Source organism: Felis catus, chromosome E1 (genome assembly GCF_018350175.1).
Source record: "Felis catus isolate Fca126 chromosome E1, F.catus_Fca126_mat1.0, whole genome shotgun sequence".
NCBI classification, from domain to species: Eukaryota; Metazoa; Chordata; class Mammalia; order Carnivora; family Felidae; genus Felis; species Felis catus.
The window spans coordinates 24,247,229-24,265,468 of NC_058381.1; the positions used below are offsets into that span (position 1 = coordinate 24,247,229).

General features: G+C 42.6%; 1 protein-coding gene across 4 annotated transcripts in view; it reads right to left on the reverse strand.

The window, feature by feature from the left end:
* AATF (apoptosis antagonizing transcription factor) overlaps positions 1-16,800 on the reverse strand; it is a 101,305-nt gene extending 84,505 nt beyond the window's left edge. For 3 of the 4 annotated variants that reach the window (XM_006940121.5, XM_045044048.1, XM_045044047.1), the window contains exons 1-4: positions 16,530-16,799; positions 15,386-15,577; positions 11,937-12,371; positions 11,343-11,480 (exon numbers count right to left, since the gene is read on the reverse strand). In XM_006940121.5, the coding sequence (XP_006940183.2) occupies positions 11,343-11,480; positions 11,937-12,371; positions 15,386-15,577; positions 16,530-16,620 (856 nt within the window). In that variant the 5' untranslated portion in view covers positions 16,621-16,799. Of the gene's footprint in view, positions 1-11,342; positions 11,481-11,936; positions 12,372-15,385; positions 15,578-16,529 lie in introns of all 4 variants that reach the window. The other variant, XM_023244757.2, reaches the window with a different exon arrangement.
* Positions 16,801-18,240: the final 1,440 nt, after the last annotated feature.

Below are 18,240 nucleotides of genomic sequence, written 5' to 3' on the forward strand. Positions count from 1 at the left end.
TTTGAACTCACGAACTGCAAGATCAGGACCTGACCAAAGCCACAAGCTCAACCGACTAAGCCACCCAGGTGCCCCAAGCATGAGACTCTTGATACTGGGGTCATGAATTCAAGCTCCACATTGGGTATAGAGATTACTTTAAAAAATAATACATAAATTGTTTAAAAAAGTTTTTAAAGAGGAAAAAGTCCAAGGGAAATAGAAAAGCTGGTGGAGATAGGAACAATTCTAGGAACTAAAGTAAATATAAAACAAAAACAAAAACTTTTAAATATATATAATATACTTTAAGTATGCTAATTATGTAGAAAAGGAACATTCAGAAAACAAAAGGCCTCTTACAGATTAAAATATGATCACACACAAAAAAGAACTAGAAATCAAACTCAAAATCTTTTAGGACATGGAAAATCACAAAAAGATGGAAAATGCTAAAGAAACACATAAGAGACACGACCCAGGTTTAGTATCTAAAACAGAGAAGAGAAAATGAAAGAAAGAAAATTATCAAAGAAAGATTAGAAGAGGATTTCCCCCCAAACTGAAGGACCCCAGTGTTCAGGCTAACAGGGCCCAGGAAGTACTCAGCACAATGAATAAAAAAGGACCCATACCTAGACATCTCTTCAGGTAATTTGAGAAAACCAAAAGTAAAGGAAAGATCCCAAACATTTCCAGAGAGCAAAACAAGCCACTCACAAAGGAATGAAACTCAGAGCAGCATCTACCTCCTCATCGACAATACTGTGATTACAAAAAACAAGAGACTGTGTGGTAGGCTGAATGGTCCCCCAAAGAGGTTCACATCCTAATCCCCAGAACCCATGACTATGTTATCTGACATGGCAAAAGGCCTTTGCAGATGTGAATAAGGATCTGAGATGGGAAAATTATCCTGAATTAGCCAGGTGGGCCCAATGGGGTCACGAAGGCCTTGTAAATGAAAAGTAGTAGGGTCAGAGTCACAAAAAGAGAGGTTAGAAGAACGACACCGCTGGTTTTGAAGATGGAATAGAGCCATGAGCCAAGGAATGTGGGCAGCTTCTAGAAGCTGGAAATGCCAAATCAACATTCTCCCCTGAAGCCTGCAGAAGGAGCACAGCCCTGCTGATGCCCTGGTTTTAGGACTTCTCACCTCCAGAACTGTAAGATAAAAAATAAATAATTGCATGCTGTTTGAAGCCACCAAGCTTGTGGTGATTTGCTGTGGTAGCAATGGCAAACTAATACAGAGCAGTACTGTAGAATTGTGAGGGAAAGTCATTTTCAACCTAGAAATTTGTGCCTAATATACACAATGAAGGGGCGTCTGGGTGGCTCAGTCGGTTAATCATCCGACTTTGGCTCAGGTCATGATCTTGCTGTTTATGGGTTTGAGCCCCGCATTGGGCACTGTGCTAACAGCTCAGAGCCTGGAGCCTGCTTCAGATTCTGTGTCTCCCCCTCTCTCTCTGCCCCTCCCTTGCTCATGCTCTGTCTCTCTCAATAATAAATAAATGTTAAAAAATTTTAAAAAAATAAAAGAATATAGCAAGGAAGAATGAGGGCAGAGTGTTTTTAAATCTACAAGAACTCAAATAATTTACTCCCCACACATTTTTTTGGCCACAAACTGACAAAGTAAACTGAGATAAAGGAAGACAAGAGAGCCCAAAAATAGCTTTATCCAAGAAGAGCAACGAAAAAAAAATTCCAGGTGTACAACTGTGCACTAGTCCCAAGAAACAATAACCAGTTCAAACTGAGAAAACACAACAGAAGAGATGGCACAGATTTAAAGTTTGGGGAAAAAAGACTGAGCTGAAACTGAGCTACAGGGCCAGGGGTTAGGGGAAGTGAGGATTAGAGACCTAAGGGGAAAATGATGTAATAAATTAATAGTCTGAATGTGAAGCAAATGAAAATACAGCATGGTTTTAAGCAGCTGATACAGGGTTATTAATAAAAGATCTACTTGAACTAGGAACTTGAACCACACTAAGAACGCCATCCTTTCAGTGGCCCAGGAACTATGACTCTGAACACACAGGAAAAAAGTGTAAGTCTCCAGTTCTTCCCTGCCCAGCAATTATACCTTATCTGCATGGTAATAACACTGTAAACGCAGTTTATTGGTTTTTCAACTCCAGGGGTCAACACACGGATAAAACACTGGGCTCCTGGTTGCAGCTGCAGGGCAGACTGTAAAACTGCAGTGGAAAGAAGATGGAATGACTATTTCATACATCTTCCTCAAAGTTTCTGCTATCTTATCCCCTATTCCTCATTCACAATTTATGACCTTGGTTTCTATTTCGAAGAAAATAGAACAATCAAAAGAGAATTTTCAGACTCCTACCTATCGGTGTCTATTTATACACTACCTCCCCGCCTGTCACTACAGTTAAACTGTCCATACTGCTATCGAAGGCCACCCTTCCTGTGCACTAGTCCCATCTCCACTTACCTACTCAAGGGCATTGCTACAGCAGATGGATCACTCTTATCAACATGAAAACACGCTGTTACTTCCCCGTCTCAAAATAAACAAAAAACACTTCTTTCTTGACTCCATATCCTTCTCCACCTAACATCCCATTTCTCTGCTCCCTTTTAAAGCCATATCCCTAGAAAGAGTTGTCTACACTCTCTCAGATCCCTTTTTCCCATCCTCATGCAAACCCATTCCCGTCAAGCCTGTATCCCTCCCACTCCACCAAAACTGCTCACCAAGGTCACAGTGGACCACTGTGTTGCTAAATGAAATGGTCAATTTTCAGTCCTTTTTAACCTGTTGGTAGCATTCTCATCTTTCATACCAGAGAATAAATGAAGCAAGAAACAGAGATATAAACAAGCTACCTAAAATTATAGAAGCAAAACAGAAAAAGAATGAGACTAAATGGAAGGCAAAGGGCCACTGTTGTCTTCCTGAATGCTTCTGTACTACTTGTTTATGCCTGTATGATATTAATGAAATGATTTAAGCATAGTTTTAAGACAATAACAATAACAAAGGACAGTAGCATCTTAGGCAGTGGTTAGGTTCTCAAGTCTGAGCATAAAGCAAAAATCAAGTTCTGATAAAACTACTTGAAAATCGCTAAAACGGCTCCTAAAGTTCAGCACTGTCCGGTCTCTAAGCAAGTTTGACACAGGCAGCTCTGCCGCCTCAAACTCTAGGGCACACAGTTATTTCAGCAATTAAATACAGATGAGTACATTTAGGGACCATGCTGTACAAAGACTGCATTCTGTAAGTTTAAAAAGCAGATTCAGTCTGTCTGACAAGATGCTCCCTGGAGAGGTTCAGGCTTAGTCGGGGGCACTGGCTCACTGGATACAATGGCCAGCAGAATTTCTGTCACTATTTAAGTTGTTTCTCTCTCCCTCTTCTTATTTGGCCAGACATCTATAGTTAAAAGTGGGTTCATTGGGGCGCCTGGGTAGCTCAGTCGGTTAAGCATCTCACTTCTGCTCAAGTCATGATCTCACGGTTTGTGAGTTAGAGCCCCACGTTGGGCTCTCTGCTGTCAGCACAGAGCCTGCTTCAGTTCCTCTGTCCCCCTCTATCTCTGTCCCTCCCCTGCTGGTGCTAAATAAATAAATAAATAAATACTTGAAAAATAGTGGGTTCATTATATGTCCATATAATGAGGCTCCAACATACAGTGATTTGCACAGCTTCCCCGTGAATACAGCAGGTTGAGTAATCCTATTAGGGAACCACTGCTATTACCAGCTACTACAAGTCAGGGTTGCTTCCTGCTCCTGTGGCCAAAGACAACCCTAATTCCTAAGAAACCCAAAGCAATAAAATACATTTTCTGACTAGACTGGTTTCAGCTGTTTTCGAGCTTCCATAGCTCAGTGATCCATCTAGGGCTCATCTCTCCAGGGTAGGTGGAGTCACTGCCTAGGAATCTGACACTCTCCTCCAGGTCCCATCGCTTGCTCGCTTTGGAAAAGCATTTGCTTCGTGATCCAATCTCACACTCTATAGAATATAAATGCCTAATTAGCCAGGTTGGACAAATTAAGTACTAGTCAATAGGGTCTAAAAATCTTCCTACATAAAACTCATTCTCTAATAAAAAAAACATAGCACATATTTCAATGCTAAATCAACAGGTATTATGTAAATATCAGACAGAAGTTTATCAAGAAATGACTGCCTTCATTTCCCACCTACAGTTTAGGAAAAATAAGAGATCAATAATGCTGTGGTGGCAGGAGAATAGGAAAACAACAGTCACAGATGAGAATTTCAATTGTTACATTTCTTCTAAGGGCCAACTTGGCAATATATCCCAAAAGCCTTAAAAAGAAAAAAAAAAAAAAAAAAAGCACAATCCTTTTATCCCAGCAATTGCATTTCCAGGGAATACAGATCTGTGCTGTCCAGTACAGTACCCATTAGCCACATGTGGCTATTGAGCTCTTGAAATGTGCTTAGTCCAAATTGAGATGAGCCATAAATGCAGAATACACTCAGGACTTCAAAGATTTAACATGAAAAAAGATACATAAAATACCTCATTAATATTTGTATATTGACTACATGTTAAAATATTTTTGATATATGGGGTTAAATAAAATATACCACAAGCTAATTTCACCTGTTTTCTTAGACTTTTTTTAATGCAGTTACTAGAAAATTTTAAATTACATACGTGGCTTACATTATATTCCTATTGGAAGGGCTACTTTTAGACAAACTGCACAAATATGTATGTACAAGGATGTTTATCAAAGCACACTTTATAAATGTGAAAAACTAGAATAAACCTAAGCATCCATCAATAGACTGGTTAAATAAATTGCAGTAAATCTATAAAATGGAATATTCTGTAGCCACTGAAAATGCTGATGTACATCTAAATATACTGACATGAAATGATATATTAGGTAGAAAAAAATAAGCTTACAAAACAGTACATATTTATAAGATTCCTTTTTCTTTTTTTTTAAGGGAGCACGTGTGTGTGAGCATGTGTGTGTAAGCACAGAAAAAGGTCTGAAAGGTTATTCATCAAAATGACAACCATGGTTACCTCTGGGCAGTAGGATTACAAGTAATCCTTATTTTCTTCTTTATGCTTTTATGTATTTTCTGAATTTCTGAAGTAAGCATGACATAATTTTATAAATGAAATAAAGATATTTTTAAAAATGAGCCATCAGCTGAAACAAAAAGTTCAGGCTTATCTCATTTTTGCTAGATGAAGTCTACAGTAACAAGGGTCCTTAATCCTACACAAGGCTACATTAAGAGACACTTGCAAGTACCTTTGTCCCAAGCTATACTTGAACTTAGCCCAAAAAAGAATGTTTCAGGGTTCTACATATCATTTGTGAAAAATCTGCCATGGACCCATAAGGTGTTAACTGAGAACGCAGAAATAGATGTTCATGCATTTGTCACTTAAAGCAACTAAGTAATTTTAAAAGGTGGGGGAGTTTCACTGATAATATTAGTTGCCTATGGGATGGGGAACTGGGTGGCAGTTCCCGAATGGCACAAGGGTGGCAAACAAAATTTTCTCTTCACAGCCATTTGGTATCTTTTATATTTTGAGTGCTGTGAATCTACTTCCTACTTTAAAAATAAATAAAACTTAAAAAACAAAACAGAAACATCTATAAAGACTCCATGAATGCCCATGACTTACTCAAAATCTAAAAAGTTATTCTTAAGGTGTCTACTAGTGCTGAGGTCAAATTAACACTAAAAATTTTAGTCTGTTCAGGTCAAGATAGTTGAAGGGCTGGGGGAAGGGCCACAGAGCGAGGAGACGGTGAAGGTGGGGGGAGCAAATACAATGTAATTTATTAATAGTGGAATTTGGTTTTATACTTGTAGGCAAGTAAAGAATTATAACACTTCCTCTATATTTATATTACCTTATGCAATGTTCTTGGATTTTTTTGCTTATGGGAAATAGCAAAATGTCAACCATTGTTTCTATTAAAGGTCTTTAATGATACTGCATTTTAGACCTGTAATGAAACATGGTGCTCACTGCAGTTTGTAATGCATCTCATTAAGTACATTAATAACATGCATTTCACTAAAAGGTCAACTTATTATGGCTGAAGTTTGGCTTTCCTTTTAATCACTTCATTTAAAGCGATAGAGCAAACTCTGGAAAAGATCGTAGAGTGCACCTGTTACAGAAATGCTCTCTCAATTCTCTCATCCATTAAAATCAGTTATGCTTATTAAGAAATCACTGTTAATGTTTGTATGTGAAATAATAGTATTGTGATTTTTTAAGAAACTCTTTTAGAGTTACATGCTGATTTATTGATAAAATGATAGAATACCTAGTATTTGCTTCAAACTAATCCAGAAATAGGGGGAGTTAGTATACAGATGAAATAAGATTGGTCAGGAATTGATGACTGCTTAGCTCATAATGGTATGTGGGTTCACTGCGCAATTCTCCACGCTTTGGTACGAGTTTGATATATCTCATAATAATTTTTAAATAAGTCATGCTGAGGTTTCCTTAAGTAACTTGCCTTCTTCCTTATACACTGCTGCCAGCAACATAAAAGACCTGCCTCCTAATACTGCAGAACTGCAGAAAAACAGAGAGGAAAAGGTAATCTCTTCAGAGAAACAGTCTTGCCCACTGAAAAATCCCTTAATTTTGCTAAGGTTACTTTATGACTTACCACTTATGCAACTATTAAAATACCAAAAAATGTCTTTGAAACTACCTAACGCTTCCAGAGCTATAATTACCAATACGTAACACCAAGGTGATTGGGGACTAAGTGCGTGTGTGTTGGGGAAGGAAGGAGACAACTTGTTTAGTCTCAGAAAAGTAGAGGTGAGGGTGCTGAGGTAAGAATGGCATGCAGCTCAGGAGTTTACTGTGGCTAAAATCTGCTGTGCTAGAGGCTACCACTAGTACGTAAGAGTAAATAGCAACGCCAAGGACAGAATACATCAAGAAAACCCAACCTGAGAATAGGTTCCTGCACACGATGAAACGGGCATTGAGAGAATAAAACAAGAGTCTGAGGTGAGAAGAAATCAGAAAGGCAGGAGAACCCAAACAGCATTCGTAGTGTCACTAAAGCCAAAGGGAAGTATTTCAAGGAAAAGTTGAATGCTTCAAGGAGGCAGTGGCTGGGTTTGGTGACAAGGAAATCTCTGGTCATCTTTCTGTAGTCACGAGACAAGGGCTGAATTATAAGCATTAAAGAAGAATGTAGCACTACACTTTCCAGAGCAAATGCATAAGTTATGTAGGAGGTTTGAATTCTAATAAAAAGTCAAAAAACACTGAAGACAGTGGGGATGATGGTTATTACACTGATATTATTACACTGATGCATATTACACTGATAACCATCATTCACATGGCTGATCATTACCAAACACCACCTTCAGCAGAAAAATACCCACACCTAACAGTTGTGGGGTGCAATGTGCCAGACACTGTGCTAATGCTTTCCGTTGATCATGCCCATTAATTCTCACGACCGTACCATCACCATTTTACTGCGAAGTTAAGGAATCTTGCCAAGGTCACAGTTAATCCATTGCCGAGATGGAATCTAAAGCTAGGCAGTCTAACTTTAACTCCTATAAGGCCAAGCAAACTGACAGGCGATTTAATTAAAGACAGTAAGTTCCAGTGCCTATTCCGGGGTCAGTACAAATTCAGCCTATGTTCCACACCAGCTATACAGCACAGTTTATGGTGCATCCAAAGTAATGTAGCCCAGAAATTTTTCTTAAACTGTTTCTCAACACAGGGAGGTACACAACATATTATGCCATACTGTCATAAGAAGATTGAAAACAAACAAACAAAAAAGCTACCCTGGGGTGCCTGGCTGGCTTAGTCCATAGAGCATGCAACTTTTGATTTTGGGGTCATCAGTTTCGAGCCCCACCTTGGGTGTAGAGATGACTTAAAAAATAAAATCTTAAGAACAAAAATCAGCCATCCTTCAGATGTGCAGAAATACTAGTATTAGATAATACTAGTATTTTCACTCTCCTATCTTAGAATATATGTGACACCAAATGTTCCTTTCTTCTTCCTCCTCCACTGCAACCCACCCTGTTAGATTCATAGACATCTGTCACATTAACTGGAATTCACCAATGAGGCAAAGAGGCAATTTGGTTAAGTACAAAAAAAGGCAGATTAAGATCAGAATAGTTACAGGGGTGCCTGGGTGGCTCAGTCAGTTGAGTGTGTCCAACTTCAGCTCAGGTCATGATCTCACAGTTCATGAGTTAGAGCCTCACATCGGGCTTGCTGCTGTCAATGCGAAGCCCGCTTTGGATCCTCTGTCCCCTCCCTGCACCTGGCCCCGACCTTCCTCCACACCCTCTTTCTCAAAAATAAACAAACATTAAAAAAATTCATAATGGGGCGCCTGGGTGGCTCAGTCGGTTAAGCGTCCGACTTCGGCTCAGGTCAAGATCTCATGGTCCGAGAGTTCGAGCCCCGCGTCGGGCTCTGTGCTGACAGCTCAGAGCCTGGAGCCTGCTTCGGATTCTGTGTATCCCTCTCTCTCTCTGCTCCTTCCCCGTTCATGCTCTGTCTCTCTCTGTCTCAAAAATAAATAAACATTAAAAAAAAAATTCATAATAGTTGCAAAATAAAAGTTAAATAATATTAAAGTAGTCAAAGGAACTAAATTGGTACCCAAGAATATGTCCACCTGACACTAACTATACCCTTAAAATATCAATATTTTAAGATGAATCAAAAAAAAAAAAAAGGGAAAGACTCAAGCAAGAAGAGTAACAAGTTACAAAATGGGAAAGGTCTCCTCACCAAACGCTTCAAACATTTAACCTAGAGCAATTAGGTCCCATCCCAAAGCATACCAGAAATTAGGGTACCGAGGCATTAAAAATAGTAGAGAAATGGGGCACCCGGCTGGCTTAGTCAGCAGAACATACAACTCTTGATCTTGGGATCATGAGTTCGAGTCCCATGTGGGGTGGAGAGTTTACTTCAAAAAAAAAAAAAAAATTAAAAGAAAATAGCAGATAAGTGATCCGAAAATCTCACAAATTTTGAAAACTGCCAGCCTATCTTTTATTTAAGGGAGGTAGAGGTAAAAGGTGAGTTTGCAGGGCTCCTGACTTCAAGTATGACAGGACATCTAAAAGCTAGACCCTAGGAAAAAATTCCTAATTAAAGCGGGTATTTTGGGGTGCCTGGCTGGCTCAGTCAGTAGAACGTGCAACTCTTAATCTTCGGGTCGTCAGCTTGAGCTCCATGTGTGGCACAGAGTTCACTTTACAAAAAAAAAAACCAGGTAGGGGTGGCTGGGTGGCTCACTCAGTTGAGCGTCTGACTCTTGATTTCAGCTCAGGTCATAATGTCATGGTTCATGGGCTCGAGCCCCACACTGGGCTCTGCACTAACAGCACAAAGCCTTCCTGGGATTCTCTTACTCCTTCTCTTTCTCTTCCCCTGACTGCCCCAAAATAAATAAATAAACAACAACAACAACAGCAACAACAAGCAGGTATTCTCTCACAAGAAAGCTTCGTAGAACCCCCTACGTTAAAAATCCTACATATTTACTTCGAAGTTTGAGGTGATCCTATATGGAATCAGATGTCCTTCTCAGGTCCCTTCCAACTCTAATCCATGATACTATAAAAATAAGTTGCTTTTTTTTTTAAATTTTTAAAAAAATGTTTATTTTAGAGAGAGAGACAGACGAGAGAGAGAGAGAGAATGAGTGGGTGAGGGGCAGAGAGAGAGGGAGACACAGAATCTGAAGGAGGCTCCAGGCTCTGAGCTGTCAGCACATAGCTGGTTGCGTGGCTTGAACTCATGAACCACCGAGATCATGACCTGAGCCGGAGTCAGCACTTAACCAACTGCACCACCAGGCGCCTCTAAAAAGAAGTTTTAAAGAGCAAATGAAAACACTTAAGTCTCAACATGCAGATAAGGAATAGCAATTCCAATCCAACCACAGTGCACTCAGCCCAAATCGCCCTCTGCCCCCATCCTTTAGGGCCCTTGGGCACATAGCACACAGACCACAGGAGGCAGTGTGGTGCAGAAGGGAGACTTCTAGACCATACGGCAGGAAAGCTGGAGTTTGGTCTGCTGTGCATGAACAAGTGCTATAATCTGGGCCCTGGTTTTCTCATTTGTAAAATCAGGGGCCTGAGAACCAAGTAATTTCTAAATTCCTCTTCCATAATTCTCGGGCTTTATAGCTCAGCACTTCTCTCCTAAAATTTTTCCTCCCTCTGCAGTCATCACCTTTCCTCACTCTGTGTAACCCAAAGGGAGACATAAATAAGACCATCTTAGCACGTTTTCTAGAAACCTCCTAACAAAGGCATCTTTTTTTAAAAATATATTTTATCTATTTTGAGAGAAAGAAAGCACACAGGAGGGGGAGAGAGACTGGAAGAGAGAGAGGGAGAGGGAGAGGGAGAGGGAGAGGGAGAGGGAGAGGGAGAGGGAGAGGGAGAGGGAGAGGGAGAGGGAGAGGGAGAGGGAGAGGGAGAGGGAGAGGGAGAGGGAGAGAGGGAGAGAGAGAGAGAGAGAGAGAGAGAGAGAGAATCCCAAGTGGGCTCCACACCATCAGCATGGAGCCCAATGTGGGGCTTGAACTCATGAACCGTGAGATCATGACCTGAGCTGAAATCAAGAGTAAGGCGTTTAACCAACTGAACCACCCAGGCACCCCAAGAAAGGTATCTCTTAAGCGCATGATACAACCACTTTTAATGAACTGGGATCAGCCATCCCTTATCTCTTGTTCTATACCTGTGGGTTTGCACATAGTGTTCTCCGAGTATTAAAGAAGTAACTCAGAAAGCCAAAGGCAAGTGGGGGAGGGAAGTGAGGGCAGGTAAGAGAAAAATGGAATTGGCATCACTTAGAACTCAAACCATTTCAGTCAAAACTGTCTTTGTTTAATAAGAGTTATACTGCTTTTTTTTTTTAAAGGTAAAAACTAGGGGCCTGGGTGGCTCAGTTGGTTAAGCATCCAGCTCTTGATTTCAGTTCAGGTAAAGCTCTCACAAATCAGGAGACCGGTTCGTGAGAGCCATCTCTTGAGCCCGGAGATGGGCTCTGCACTGACAGCATGCACACTGCTTGGGATTCTCTCTCTGCCCCTCCCCTGCTTGCGCAGGGCACCCAAGTGCTATCTCTCTCTGCCCCCCTCTCAAAATAAATACATAACCTTAAAAAAAAAAAAAAAGTTAAAAAACTACTCTGTACTATATTATCACTAAAACCAAATACTCTCTTCTTCAATTCTGTGGTGCTGCAAATACAGTCCCAGTGTATCCCAATGTATCCCAGTGGTTCTAAAGTATCTCCATATGGCATAAGTATTCTTACTATTTTTTAGGGCGCTGGCAAATTCTGGGCCACCTTTGTCCCTGAAAATAGGGAAAACATCTGGTTGAGGAAGCTGATTGGTAGTCAACAGAGCTTTTTGAAGCTTGATCCTTCCTTCCAAGAGCTGGTCCCACAGAGCTGAGAAAGAGAAAAGAATATCATTCGTTACAAAAATCTTCCCAGTGGGACAGATAGGGAGAGACAAGAAATCACACCAGTCTCTGCAAAGCACGGCTTTATCACAGCTTCATGCCATGAAAATACCCTCCGTTACAGAAAAAAAACTCAGTATCTTGGAAGCAAATATTTGCTACAAGAGAGAGGGGTAGGCTGAAGCCCAAAGAGAGGAGAAAACTGTTTTCCCCTCAGTATTCCACAGCCGCCAAAGTACGAGAACAGAACCAGCTAAGCAGCTCAATGTAGAAAAGGCTGGCTACGCACAGAAGAATGGGGCTTTAGGCCCCTAGGTAGGTGGGGGACAAATTAATTGGAAGGACACAAGAGAAAAGGAAGAGCCAAAACAAACAAAAACACAAACAGGAGATCAAATGCAGACACTGTGAAAAATAAGCCACCAGCAAACCATGTACAAACCTATCTGGTTCTTCACAGCTCTTCCTTTCTCCACTTCCTCGGAAACTCTGACACTGGAGAAGGTCATCACTACTCCGTCATCTTCACTATTCCTGCCTTCAGCCCTGTCTTCCTCTCTCTCATTTGTGGAGTCTTCCTCCCCGTCCCCTTCTTCCATACCACTCTCCTCCTCTTCGTCTTCCTCCTCCTCGCTGCTACCAAGGTCATCCATTCCCTTGGTGAATTTTTCAAAGTCACTGATGCTCTGGACACTAAAACCCGGTGTGCTCTCAGAGCAGCTTTTGATCCTCTTCTTCCAGGCCAGACTACTGTCCTTGTCATCACCACACTCCTCTTCCTCAGCAGCACTCGTGGCATCCTCATCAGATCCCTCCAGACCCAGCCCCTCTGAACCTCCATCTCCAGACTCATCCTCATCAGATATTATTTCCTTGTCTGAACAAGAGAAGAAAGAAGAAGGAAAAAAACAGATGTTACTTTGAGACAAATATTAGGCCACACCTTTCATTTCAAGTAAAGGGCTGCAGCATCCATCAAAAAAATAAAATGTATGGTTGTACTCAATTCAAATATATATTATACATCTACTACCTATAAGAGGCTAAGGGAAAAGCAAAGGTGAACAAAACGTAGGTCCTACCCTAACAAAAGGTTCTAGTGGGAAAGACAGACCCATCAAATACAGACAAGAACTGACAAAGTTTCGATAACCCAGAGGAGGGAGAAATTTTAACTGTGGGGCAAGGTCTGGACCTTGAAGAATGGTAAGATTTCAAATAAGGGAACAGTTTTCCCAAACCTATATCTGAAATATAATTTATCATTAACTAACCCCAATGTACAATCTCTCTCACACCAGTGCACCCTATTTATTACTTACTTAAGCACCTATTATCAGCCAGGTGTACATAAAAGCTAAGGAATGACAAATACAACGTAACACCTGTGGGGTGTCACAGTCTGGTAAGAGTGGTAGATATGTTTGACAATATTCATATCACTATTATCATTACAGCATCATCCGTACACAGTGTATTGGAGGTGAGTGAGGGGATGGGTAAAACAGATGATGGGGATTAGGGAGTGGACTTGTGATGAGCACCGGGTGTTACATGTCTTGAGTCACTAAATTGTGTACCTGAAACTAATATCACACTATCTGTTAACTAAATGGAATTTATTTTTTATTTAAAAAGTCTTTTTTCAGTGCATATTTTATTTTATTTCATTTTAATCCAAGTTAGTTAATATATAGTGTAATGATTATTTCAGGAATATAATTTAGTCATTCATCACCTAACTAAATGGAACTTAAATAAAAATTAAAAAAAAAATCCTAGTGCCATTAGTACACAGTGTATGGAAGAGGATCCAACTAACATGTTTGGAAGGATAAGGAATAGCTTCATGTACAGGAGATACTATAATTTTATTCATTAAGCATAAGTAACAGCTGATGTGATAGGTCTTCAGTACTTCTTTAAAAAAAACTACATGTAGGGGCACCTGGGTGGCTCTGACTTCGGCTCAGGTCATGACCTCATGGTCTGTGGGTTTGAGCCCCACATTGGGCTCTGTGCTGACAGCTCAGAGTTGGGAGCCTGCTTCAGATTCTGTGTCTCACTCTCTCTCTCTCTGCCCCTTCCCCGCTCGTACTCTGTCTCTCTCTCAAAAATTAAACATTTAAAAAAATAAAATAAATTAAAAAAAAAGAAATTAATCCTTTAAATTTTTTAAATGTATGCCATTTCTCAGATTAAGGAATATTCACAGAGTAGCAGTTAAGAGTCAGACTTGGAGTCAGACTACCTTATGTGAGTCCTGGCTCTTCCGCTTACTAGCTCTATGACCTTGAGCAAGTTACACAACCAATCTGTCCCTCAATTTCCTTACCTTTAAAATGGGGATACAGGGCGCCTAGGTGGCTCAGTAGGTTAAGCGTCCGACCTCAGCTCAGGTCATGATCTCATGATTCGTTGAGTTCGAGCCTTGCATCGGGCTCTGTGCTGACAGCTCTGAGCCTGGAGGCTGCATCACATTCTGTGTCTCCTACTCTCTCTGCCCCTCTCAACTTGTGCTTCCCTCTCTCTCAAAAACAAACTTAAAAAAAATAAATAAAATGGGGACAAATACTAGCAACTTCATAAGTTATTGAGAGTATCAAATGAGATGATACATGTAATGGTAACAGTAACAACATCTTTTGAAAACTGTGTTCTAGTCTCTTAGAACTTAAAGAGCTACCACAATGCCTGACACATGGTGAAGCCCAATAAGTATTATAACATTTGTCTCACAATTGGCCCCTCTGTCAGTCTCTAGGCAAAGAATGTGAAATGAGCTTACCAGGAGCCCCCAGAACCATAACGGGTAATCATCCATTATCCAACTAATCATGGATATCATGACCTGAATGATAGTTTCTTTTATATCATCTGTGCATTCTCAGCCTGGCACCTCTAACCTCTCTAAAGGGGGGGGGGGGTGGGGGGGTGGGGGGGGGAATGGCATCCACTAAGTAACCACCATATCCAGCCCCTTCTTCCATTGAGAAACTTACAATGCTAATGCTTTAAAACTATAAGCTGGGGCGCCTGGGTGGCGCAGTCGGTTAAGCGTCCGACTTCAGCCAGGTCACGATCTCGCGGTCCGTGAGTTCGAGCCCCGCGTCAGGCTCTGGGCTGATGGCTCAGAGCCTGGAGCCTGTTTCTGATTCTGTGTCTCCCTCTCTCTCTGCCCCTCCCCCGTTCATGCTCTGTCTCTCTCTGTCCCAAAAATAAATAAACGTTGAAAAAAAAAATTAAAAAAAAAAAAACTATAAGCTGATGGGGCACCTGGCTGGCTCAGTTAGAAGAGCATGCAACTCTTAATCTTGGGGTTGAGAGTTCAAGTCTCATGTTGGATGTAGAGATTACATTTTAAAAATTTCATAAAAAGAAATAATAAAAAATAAAACTATACGCTCATGTCCTCACATCCTCCTAAGGCCCTTGCAGGGGAGAGGGAAGGATTATATTATTTTTACAATGGCAAAAAATGAGTTTCACAAACTAGTATTGAATTATACAGTGACCCAATGCAAGACTCGAAAAACCAAAGGAAAAGGGTCAAAATCCATGAGTAGCATGCTCATCAGACGCAATTCTTTCTCAACACATAGCCCTGTCCAATATCCATTATCTTTTCTTTCCATTTTACGGTGAACCATTAACTTAAACATAAGGATTATATAAACTTAATAGCTTTGAGCTTTAGAATCCTTAGGAACTGAAATTAACTACCTCTTAAGGTCCTTTCTAATGCCAAATCCATGGTCTCTCCTAAGACAGTAAGTGGGGGCACACACACAGACTAATCATCCAAAACAAAAACAAAGACAAAACCCCACAACTTTAACCCTAAAATATTAGGAAAGAAAGAGAAAGCAACATGCAAATATGTCTACTCACCAGATGAACCTGGCAGTGTCCGCTCCCAGTGGTCTTCCTTCCAAGCTTTTCTAGAGGTAGCCTTGCCAGAATACCTTTTGTCCGTGTCCAAGAGGGAGGCTGATGCCAATTTTCTAATGCTACCCACTGCCAGAAAATCACCTTCCCCATCTTCCCCTTCATCAAACCTGTCAATCACTCTGGCAGCAGTGGCTGTAGGGGAGGGGGTGGGGGGAGAGTCATCAGTATCTCCAGGTTAGAAGGAACTTTAAGAGTAACCCTGTTCAACCCTTTCAACTCACACTCTATCTACAAAATCCCCACCAACTTCCAGGAACAGGAAACTCATTACCTCTCTAGACCACAGTCTTACTGCTGTTCTTGAACAGAAAGTTGACCTCTGTGCCTACTAGTTGGACATATTTCTATGCCTTGGATTATAAAAACTAGCCTAACTCCTCTTCCATTGGTGACAGTCGCTCAAATATTTAAGTCAGCCATCTATCCTCACTCCATCCCATCCCTAAGGGAGTCTGCTTATTCTGGCTCAACAGCCCCAACTTCTTCAACTGATATTCCTAAAACACGGTCCAGCACTCAACATTTATCCTTCCTTATTCTTCCTTCCTCACACTTCTCTGATTCAAGTCTAAAGCAGGATTACTCCCAACTAGACCTTGAACATCAGCTTACAGAACAGCCGTCCCATTCGTCAGCCCCTGAGCAAATGTCTTGAGGCCTAGGGAGGCTTAAACAGCCCCACGGAATCCCACTTCTTCCTTCAATCTCCTAGTAAGTTCCCAGGGGCAGGCCGACTTAAAAAACGCTGAGACTTCCTTCTCATTTCTAACTTAACACCGGTAAGGGCATCCTGAAAAGATAACTTCCAACCAACTACCAGACCCCCTGTTCCCTGCTACAGCCCTCCAAGTCCCCGGGATGCTCCAACCACCCGAGCACCAAGTCTGGAGTGCGGCTCAGAAGGAAGCCGAAGTCCTCCTCCTGAGCCTGGCCAACCCTCCCGGGAGGCCGTTTTCCTCTACGCCAGGATGAGCCGAGTAGGCCGGGCGGCGAGGCCTGGCTGCCGGCCTCTCTCGCGCCGCCCGGGTCTGCCCGAGGCTGGACCCACCGCTCCGCACGTGGCTTTTCCCCAGTCAGGCCTCACCCTCCTCCGGGTCGGCCTCAGGATCCGCCTCGCACGGGCGCGGGTTCAACAATTGTTCCAGCTGCAGCGCCAGGGGCTGCGGCTCCGCCATCGTCACCAGGTCTCGCTCTGCGCCGTGCCCGTCAACGTGCAGCCCCAGCCCTGGCCCCGGCCCGGACGCTTTCTCCCCGCCGGGCCCTGTTGCCCAGAGACTACTCCCCAGAACAGCCAGGGAGCGCCGACAACCCCGCTCCCGCTCGGGGCCGGCCACTTCCGGGAGGCGCGCGCGAGGGGGCGGGGCCTGCGCGTCACTACAGGCGTTGCTGGGAAGAAGGCGGAAGCGCGCGGAAGGCTGAAGGGATTGTCGCCATCCCGGCGCGCGTGCGCGTGCGCCGAGGGGGTGTGTGAGGTGGTCCGGGAGCGCGCCAGGGCACGTGGCCGCCGTTGGCGCTGAACCGACGTTGCTTTGCGCGCGACCCTTGTCCCCTTGTATAAAATATGCTTCAAGATTTGTCCGAGATTCGCTTAGAAATAAAGTGTGGTGTAGCCATGGCCTATCTATGGTGGCTGTTATGAAAAGAGGAGGGAGTAAATAAAGGGTAAGCACTTTCAGCCTCAGGTGCGCTTTCGGGCACTGGGACCAAAATAGGTTTGACATAGCAGTTTAACAGTCTGGAGGAGTCTGGGGCCGGGCACACGCCTCTGACCCTGCAGTGGTCGGGATTTAAGAATCCTACGTCAGCGATGTGCATGTGTAAGTGTACGGCGGACTGTTGGCGTCCTTATTCACAGGAATAATTAGAAATAGCTATGGTTGTGCCTAAATAAAGATCGTTCTGTAGTTTCTCCAAGTAGCCTTGTCTTGGGGAAAAGGGGGGTGATGGTGGCGATTACTCTATTGCATACCCTCATTATTGATATCTGTTCAAAGGTGAGGATATACTCAGACACTTGAAACTGGTGCACAAATGCAGAAAAATTCATGTCTACTGTATGAGAGGCACAGGTAGACTCAAAATATAGAGACTTAATAGGATCAATTTAATTACACCCAGCCACACGGAAAGATACTATCCCTTTATATTCTCTTTCTTCATGAAGCATTCCCTAACTGCCCGCTGTGTGGCAGGCACTGCTAGATGAGATACAAAGATGAGCAAGTTAAATTCTCTCCTGACAGTGATCAGCCCCCCACTAAGGGGGCGGCGGGGGTGGGCAGACAAACTTGTAAACAGAACTGGCAATAAGGGATAAGGGTGAGTACAAAGTGGTCTGTTCCTTCCAGTATCTGTTTGAGGTTACCTGTAGAAACCTTGAACAACCCCCCTCAAACAGAAACTGCATCAAAAGAGTCAAGAAAAGAGATGTTAAGGGTGCCAGAGCAGTTGGATCCCACAGCTGACAGCCTGGGAACCCTCAGCTCACCAGTGTTTCCTGTGGAATTTAAGGGAAGTGAGGGTCCCTGACTCACAGTCTTAATATGCCCTCAAGGTCAAGAGCAATGAGAAACCCATCCCTTTAGTGTGGCTTGTTTCATGTCCCCTTCCCAGGTGGCTGCAGAGGGAAGGAGAACCAGTCTTAGGGCAGATTCCTTCAGACTTGAAAGGAAAGAATGACAACCTAGGACAGGAGCACCTAGGTAGGGGACTCAGGCAAAAGCAAACTGCTTTTTACCAGCAGCAAGAAAATTCAGGCTAGAAAACAGCTCCCCCCCCCCCCACCTTATTTTGTT